The sequence below is a fragment of the Capsicum annuum genome, chromosome 4 (genome assembly GCF_002878395.1).
Source record: "Capsicum annuum cultivar UCD-10X-F1 chromosome 4, UCD10Xv1.1, whole genome shotgun sequence".
In the NCBI taxonomy this organism is placed as follows: domain Eukaryota; kingdom Viridiplantae; phylum Streptophyta; class Magnoliopsida; order Solanales; family Solanaceae; genus Capsicum; species Capsicum annuum.
Genome location: NC_061114.1, coordinates 53,602,295 through 53,611,027, shown reverse-complemented (window position 1 = coordinate 53,611,027; position 8,733 = coordinate 53,602,295). Strand labels below are relative to the sequence as shown.

The following is an 8,733-nucleotide window of genomic DNA, read 5'->3' as shown; positions in this document are numbered from 1 at the left end:
TTATAAATAAGACCAATACACGTACTTGAATATGCCAATACACGTACTTGAATATGGGGTGTTACAATAATCCTCTAGCTAATTCAATCTGATTAAAATATGTCTTGAATCCAAAACCCCAATTGTACAGTCACCTTTATCCCACACTTATTAGGGATAATTTTCCGTAAAACATTCATCTTCGGCCTGCCATAAGAGAACTTACCAATTACTGCATACTGTAGGTTCTCTTGTATAATCAATGCTTGAACTTCAGATGATTTGCATGTCACTGTTGGCTCTCCATGCACCATTATGATTGGTTTAGGAGAACCTTGTTTTTTTCATGCACGTATGGCTTTGTCTTCAATACATCTGCATATTTTGGTGTCACACGTTGTTGTTTCTCTCCTTCTACTTGATTGTGTTTCATGTTTTCATTCGGTGGATCATCTCCATCGGAGATAGTAGCCATTAATTTGTGTATCTATCAAAATCTAGTTGATATCTATTAGGCAATGAAATATCTATCTTTTAGAGAGAAACTAGAAGTATTTTCTTCCTATAAATAGAGGGATTTTGTTCATTGTATCCTCAATCTTATGATCTCTCATACTTGAAGAGAAATAAAGAAGCCTCCTCCCTTTTCTCTCTATTTGTTCTTGTTCTCAATTTATATTTCATAACAATTATGATTTTAAGTTGTTCACTTTTCATAATTTTTTCAATAGTTTTTCCAAGTGGCTATGTGTTGTACTTTTCCGCAAAAATATACATAAAATTTTCAACTTCTAGCCTAGTTCACCTTTTTGTGAGCCAAAATGAATCTTATTATAAAATGTATAAACAACATAAATCTCATCTTTAATGAAAGTAATTACATAGAATTTTGAATGTACTTTCTCTCTCCCAGCTTTTAAAAAATACATATACATTACTCTTTACCTTATACGTTACTACAATGTATGAGGTAACTATTTTGCCTACAATTATGGAAGTAAAATCAGATACTATTATTCTCTCACACAATTAACTCCAGTAATTAATGTGTTGATTTTATAGAGGCTTGAAAATAAGAACTGCAATACAAATTCAAAAACTTCTTGAAACATCACCACAATTGTTTTCCTTGCAATTGCGTTTTTTTTTTCTAAATATCTAAAGTATAATGTGACCATAAAACCAACAACGTATAAAAGTAATATCTAATTTAACTTTCTAATTTATAATGTAAATATCTAAAGTATAATGTGACCATAAAACCAACAAAGCTTATGTGCCGGAAAAAGGAGGCAGAATTGGAGGAGGAATTTGAATTAACGATGTACAACCCTGAAGAGAAAGCTGAGGTTGATACTGGTTTGCGAAATTAATTTTTTCCGATGTTTACCTTATCAGTATCCGAAGCAAAGCCAACAGATCAATATATCGTGTATCACGAGGAGTTTAGTCTAGTGGGTGTGGGGTGGGGTGGAGGGAGTCTGAGAACTACATACGCAACAAAGAAAAAGACGGAATAATTTTTATTTTAAATGAAGAAAGTGATGAAGTTAATTACTTAGATCAGTTAATGCTTGATAAGTAAAAATATTTTGAAACCACCAAATCACGGCAGCAAAATTTTAGGTGGAAAATATGGAGCACAAAGTTAGAGCAAAACGGTGGTCTGGAATGTATAAGAAATAGGAGAAAGTAAAAAAAATAAGAATTTAAGTAATTACTTTGAATTTTTGTAATTTCTTTTTCAATATGAGATTTGTTTATACGTGTAATTTTTCCTTATAAAAATCTTGAGTTACAACCAAATAATGAATACTCAAGATGGCTTATCCTACATTTACTCTTCAGGTGCACCCAAAATTAGCTCAAACCACAGTAGAGAGAAACTGCACTCGACAAGTCCGTGCAACAACTTCAACCAAAAAAGCACGCAGGAAGTTTCAAAACTGAAACTCCCATTTGACAGATCATCCCACTCAACCTACTCAGCCACCCTTGCGGCAACATGATACCGTGGCATTACCATATATAGTTTTACTGTATGGTAATGTTGCCAGGTATGCGTGGCATTACCACACATTCAAATTAGCCAAGAGACCAATAAACCGGTATATACCAAACGGTTAAAAATAAGAGAAGTTAACTGGTGCAACACAAGCACAACTGCTAGAAGCTCCGATATTTTAAATTAACGATCACCCTCCGACGCTTAGGGTACCAGATTCAGCTTTGGGGCCACCATTATTGTTGCAAGTATGAGAAGAATTTCTGCCATAAACTAATTGGACAATAAACCCCAACAAATAAACCAATAGATACAAAATCAATGCAAAAACTAAGCTGCAGACTGTACAATTCCACCCTCAAACCCCCCCCCCCCCCCCATCATTATCCTGCCCTATAACCAGCCGAACAGAAAAGGTTACAACAAACCTTTCTAAAGGTGCTCATCGACAAAGTAAAAACAATTTATCTTCGTCATTGATGGCTCAACTTGCGCTTCTTTGCCTGCTTTCTCAGCCGCTCACGCCTTTCTTCTTCTTCTATTTTCCGGAGTTCTTCTTCATCCTCTTCTCTAGCTATTTTCGCACTGAGGAAAAAAAAAGAGGAAAGAAAGCAGGTCAGGATTGTTTAATCCCTCATCTTGCTGTTTACTTCTGCAATAAAAAATAGAGTACATTATCTTGACAAACTAAAGTACTATGCACAAACATGAGCATATATAACTTTCATATATCGATCTTAAAAAGGACTAAGAACATCGTCAGCTGAACTGATATAGCCCCCCCCAACAAAGTGAAAATAAGTCTGCTTTTCCGAACTCCTTTTTTGTTTTGAAAATAAGTCTGCTTTACGTAGGTTACCAACCTCCGCCTTTCTTCCTTCAAAATCTCATCGAAATTAGCCTCCATGTCACTATCATCGTCGTCATCACGGTACCTGTTAGGATTATACCTGGAAAACAAAGAACACTTCAATCAGCCGAAAAGATGAGATGACATTAACATAAGCAATAACCAAAACAAAAAATAATATGTTTTCCTAATATTCTAACTTATTTCAAGTGAAGAACAGTCAAATCAGACGAACAGAACATCATTCAGTTAACGACAGATCCAGTATCAATAGGATAGTTAGTTGACTTAATTCTACTCAAATAGGCAATTGGCAAAGGGGATGTAAACTTTTCAAACCCCATTAAGTCTCAACTTAAAGAAAGTAGCAGTCTTAAATGTTCTAGAGCTAGATGTTATAATTTATGCAATGCCAACTGAACTCCCAAATAGAAAAAGGAACAAGACATAAATTTGTAAGGGAAAGAAAGGAAAATATATACCCAAACATCTTCCTAATCATACTAATAGCTTCTTCTCCATCATCTTCTTCATCATATCTCATTGGTTTTCTTACTGGCCATCTATCATCTTTCCGATGAAGTGCTGGGCGTCTGTCATCTTTTTGCTGAGGTGCTGGGCGCCTTTCATCTTTTCGCTGATGTGCTGGGCGCCTGTCATCCCTTTGCTGAAGTGATGGGCGCCTGTCATCCCTTTGCTGAAGTGATGGGCGCCTTTCATCCCTTTGCTGAAGTGCTGGGCGCCTGTCATCCCTTTGCTGGAGTGCTGGCCGCCTGTCATCTCTTTGCTGAAGTGCTGGGCGCCTATCATCTCTTTGCTGAGGTGCTGGGCGCCTGCTATCTCTTTGCTGAAATGTTGGGCGCCTATCGTCCAAGGGACGTGCTAAATTTCTAGCAGGTGGTGGTTTTATCTGTTAGCATCACAAATTTCGATCAGTAAATTCTCGAAGGTTGAAAAGTTACAAAAAATAAACAAAAATCTCACCCTTACTCAACGAAAATGAAACAGCCAAAATATATTTACTTAAAAAACAGGACCCCTAGAAAAGAAAATATTAAATACAATTCAAGGCACAGCTTACCTGAGGTCTAGACATGGAGGCTTGCTGTTTCTGAATCTGAGGTTTGGAGACAGGCACACCTTGTTTTGACATCACTTTTGAATTACCAGATTCATTTGGTATCCTTTTCTGTACCGAAGATTGCTTTGGTACAGCGGATTGTACTCTTGAAGGAAGTGGCCTATTGGAAACAGACACAGTACTCTTGGTGCCTGGTGCCAAAAATTTCTTATCATTTAGATCCCCTGTAACCTTGGGGGGCACCCCTTTTGGCCCCAAAGACCTTCCAGGCCCACTTCCATTACTGCTACTGAACTGTTTCCTAGAGTCTAACGTTGGTTGAGTTGGTTTATTATTAGACATCGATTTCTGAATCACAGCTTTCTGTTGCATTTGGCTACCTCTTTTCACTTCACGATCATCTACAAGCTTTCTCCCAATATCACTTGAAGTCTGCTTTCCGCTTGGACGTTGGACTAACCGTGCATCTTCAATATCATCAAAAACCCTGAATAAGTTTCTCAATAAATATAGCGCGTTCTGATAGATTAATAGAAACATGAATAAACAGCGACCGAGAGCGCACCACAATAAGGGGCAGACACTTTCTGAGTTAAAGAACCTCTTGATGGACCAGGAAGTTCAGCATCATCAGATAATAGAAATGAATAGTCCCTGGTATTTTTTACCATATCAATCTTTCTTTTTAACTACAGAAAGTCAAATTACACAAAATGTCTCAGTAAAATACCATGAGTACATATGAAGTGTTCGAGAAAATTGCACTGACTGAAGTATTACCCCAGTTTTGACTTTGGGTGCATGGTTGTTGCTGGTGGAAGCTTTTGATCCAGCAGGTTTTGAAGCAACACTCTTATTGCTCTGCTGTAAAGGCAAGGATTAGCATCAGATGTAATGTACAAGACCAGAAACCAAAAGGATACATTTGCTAAAAAGATATGTACTAGCCCCAATTAACATGACTTCAATCAACCAGGCAGAGCATATCTCGCTGAAAATATTTATTGGAAAATGCTATGACTACATCATTCTGATAGTGTGAAAGTGGAAGCTAAAGCTGATGACCTTAATATGCCCTACAGGAACTTTATGAGGCAACAATGCATTAACAACTATGCCTCGGTCCCAAACAAGTTGGAGTCCGCTATATGAATCATCAATTACCGTGTTTCCCCATTTAAACTCATCTCATGTAAAAAATATACCAAATAAAAGTAAAAGAACGAAAAATAAATTAAATATATATAATGATAGTAAAATAATAACAATATTAGTATTAAATATTTTCTAAATTTTTATCAGCATATTAATCTACACCAAGACTAAAATACTCGTAAAAAAGGCTCAGACTTAAGCTAAATCGATTTTCAATTCCATTGTGTCCTATCTTCAGCTAAGAAACTGTAGGTCCTCCGAAACAACCCCCATGTGATTTTAGGTCCACCTCGTCCCCCTTTAGTACAAACCATCCATAGGTATATAATTGAAAAACAAAATAGTACAAGCAACTTGATATGCGCTTGAAATTCGATACATACAGAATGGCTAGATTTCATGACTTTAGCTGCCAGATTTGGATTCTCCAATAGCAACTTGCTTTCTTGGATTACTCTGTTGGAGATAACAGGCTGTGAAGGTCCAAAGAAGGAACCAAAACTGCAGCAGAAAATAGAGACAGTAAGACTAAAACCATAAGCCTCAAAATCAGAAAATGTAATATAAACTTTGCCTAAAATGATCCATCATTTCACCGGTACAAAGAGAAGCACACACTTCTCTTTGTCCATCTACATCATCTTCCTCTGACACAAGCATTAAAAAGATTCAATAGAGGCCAATTCTCAAATCCTACAGGAGAGCGCACAACCATCTTTTCTACGGAAAAAATATGCACCAAATATTTTCACTTAACTGATAAGTAGTAGATCATAATAGAAATCTATGCACAAGATCGAGCACATTGTTACAATCATCTGTTTAGACAATTATCGGACCAAGTTAAGTAACAAGAAATAAACAACAAGTATATTCCCACAAGTGGGGCAAGTAAAATAAATTTTGTAAAATTGATAACTTCAAAATCAGAGCAACACATGTAGTATCATATCAACATACTAGTTGGCACTCACTTATCCCTGGATGAAGCACTCTTCTTAATGTCATGAGAACCACTGCCTAGTTCTTTCTTCCTCTGCTTCCTGATATCCTCTTTCAACCGTTGCCTCAGCTCCAGGAACTCTAACTCCTGTGATGGCTGTGGAGGCTCTTCATCCTCGTACTCCTCCTCACCAGCCTCTTCCTCTTCTTGATCTACACCTTCATCCTCATATTCATCCAAATAATCGTCATATTCCTGCATGAATATAAACTAAGTGGTCAAATGGAAGTGTCCAATCAACTATGCTTCATCCCAATTCCAGAATCAATCAAAGAATCTGCTACATGAATCCTTTTTATCCATTCTATCTGATTTAAGTCTATTTCATTTCGATATTAAATAATTTACCTTTGAAAGCAAATTAAGGTTTTCCTAAAACTAAAGATTTTCTATTTTTCATATCTCACACGTATCCATACAAGGTGATATAAAAGCAGCAGATAAAAAATGGGAAGCAGAAAAGGCCAAATAAGCTTACATCTTCTTCATATCGCAACATAGCTGCTTGACTTGGGTGAACTGATTTTGGAAAGGACAGAGAAGACCAAGTAGAATTCCTGAAATGAAAGAGAGAATGAAACCTATCACCACCAAATGTGAACAAGACAGAAACCTAAAAACAATTCATCCAGGAACATTAACAAGAAAAGCTTCAACAAATATAAAGCTTGATCCATAGGGAACAATATTCAATGGACATCATCTTGAATCAATTAGTAGACAACAAACCAAATAAATGAAGTGGTATTTGATTTTCTCAATCTTGCAAAATGTTTTTACAAAATCCTTCTCGTCTCGGTCATTCATGAGTTTTCACAAATAAAAAGAGTTAAATTCGTTATCCAAGATGAGATTTGAGGGTGTTTTTCAAGAAACCGATTTTTCTTCCATCACAAAACACTCACATATCTTCGTGAGAACTACAACTATCCGAACATTCCTATTTTGCACTATTTTTTTTTCAAAAGCATTATTTTTCTAGAATTTTTTTTAAAAGTCTGCTCAAACGGCTCACGAAGACAAGATCTTGACAGAAAAAATCAGAAAAACATTAACCAATTAACTTCAAAAGAACTACAAGTATCCAAACATTCTTGTTTTGCACCAAATTTCTTCAAAGGCATGTTTTTTCTAGAATTGTTTTTAAAAGTTTGCTCAAACAGCTCACAAAGATCATATCTTGACACAAAAATCAGAAGAACATGAATCAATCTACTTAAGAATTCTCTTTACCACTGAAATGAAAGAGAACATATCTTTACAAGATTTCTTAATCCTACATATCCAAAAATCATACAGTACAAAATCTAAACTGAAAAAAAGGAAAATTAGTAAAAATTTACCTGAATCAAGTGAAATGCGAACGCAAATCCAAAAATCATATAAGGTAAAATCTAATCACCAAAAAAGCAAAAAACTTTGGAAGAAAGGGAAAATAGTTTTTTTAAAATAGCTGTATCGATCTACCGAATCAAGTGAAATTCGAATGCAAATCCAAAAATTATACAAGACAAGATCTAATTACAAAAAAAAAAGCTAAAACTTCAAGAAAATGAAAAAATTAGTAAAAAAAAAAAAATTAGCTGCATCGATGGAATTCGAATGGAAACCCAAAAAATCATACAAGGTAAAACCTAATCACAGAAAAAGCTCAAAACTTCGAAAAAAAAGGGGAAAATAGTAAAAATCTACCTGTATCCACCTTCTAAATCAATTGAAATCTGAAAAAAAAAAAACAGCTGGATTCTTAGATAACGAAGCGAATTGTTTCCGGGTCAATTGAAATTCGAATACAAATCCAAAAAACGGAAAATTTTGGGGGTAAACGGAAAAAATGGTAAAAAGAATTATCTCTATCGATCCAACTAAAATGCAAATCCAAAAGACCATACAAGGCAAAATCTAATCAGATAAAAACAAAAAACTTTGAAATAAAAGGAAAAAATCGTAAAACTTACCTGTATCTCTACCAAATCAACTGAAATCAGAAAAAAGGAGCTGGATTCTTAGAGAGCAAAACGAATAGTTTCCAGATCTGGAGAATTCGACACTATTTCGATCCGAATTCGTCGGCAAATTTGGGGATTATTGTTGTTGTTTTGAGGGGAGAAAAAGGAAGATAAAGCTCGTAGGGCAAATGAACAATGAAGAGGAGGCAAGGCTATCGTGCGCTGGGGCTGAGTGTATATACCCGAAAACGGGCTCAATGTCGAGCGAGCCCATTGTTTTGACTTTTTGAGGGTTGGGAGGCAATTGTTATAAGGATTTGTATGCTAATTATATCCTCCTTACGACTATTTTTAGCCACCAAATTTGTCTTTCTCCCTAATTAAACTATTTTTTTATATTCTAATTTGGCACTAATTCGACTCGAGTTTGAGTCCTAAATATAAAAAATATTGTAACATCAAGTTCGAAAAAAGATATGTGTGAGAAAGAAAGAGGGGAACCAGGTTTTGACGCTCTCGGTGCATGTTTAGATAGGATGGCTATCCTACACCTTGATTGAAAAATGACGTCTTCCCACACTTAGTCGAGGAAATTTGTCACGCTGGAGAATGGTAACAACTCTCATCTTCCCCCAATCACTTTTGAGAATTATTTCCTCTACGATTTTGCTCTATTCGTGAGGAGGGTGAAGGTCAAAGATCTATTACTGG

At 35.8% G+C, this 8,733-nt stretch overlaps 1 protein-coding gene across 7 annotated transcripts; it reads right to left on the bottom strand.

Annotated features, from left to right (window-relative positions):
* Positions 1-2,143: 2,143 nt before the first annotated feature.
* LOC107868105 (protein SPT2 homolog) lies at positions 2,144-8,319 on the bottom strand. Of its 7 annotated transcripts, none has more exons than XM_047411812.1 (11): positions 8,032-8,319; positions 7,766-7,794; positions 6,552-6,630; positions 6,045-6,268; positions 5,454-5,571; positions 4,696-4,779; positions 4,481-4,604; positions 3,916-4,382; positions 3,317-3,744; positions 2,848-2,934; positions 2,144-2,569 (listed from the first exon to the last, which is right to left on the bottom strand). In XM_047411812.1, exons 3-11 carry the CDS (start codon positions 6,570-6,572, stop codon positions 2,458-2,460), a joined length of 1,665 nt encoding a protein of 554 aa, XP_047267768.1. In that variant the 5' UTR covers positions 6,573-6,630; positions 7,766-7,794; positions 8,032-8,319; the 3' UTR covers positions 2,144-2,457. The 7 variants fall into 7 exon arrangements, with proteins under 7 accessions (XP_047267768.1, XP_016570179.1, XP_047267769.1 ...); XM_016714693.2 differs by having other exon boundaries at positions 4,481-4,569; positions 4,646-4,779; positions 8,032-8,316; XM_047411813.1 differs by having other exon boundaries at positions 4,696-4,776; positions 8,032-8,316.
* Positions 8,320-8,733: the final 414 nt, after the last annotated feature.

Coding starts and splice junctions, on each gene's coding strand:
- LOC107868105 (XM_016714692.2), bottom strand. CDS start 6,572: ATGTTGCGATATGAAGAAGAT. Junction 5,572..6,044: donor AGTGCTTCATCCAGGGATAA/GTGAGTGCCAAC, acceptor TTTCTGCTGCAG/TTTTGGTTCCTTCTTTGGAC. Junction 2,570..2,847: donor TTGAAGGAAGAAAGGCGGAG/GTTGGTAACCTA, acceptor TTTTTTCCTCAG/TGCGAAAATAGCTAGAGAAG.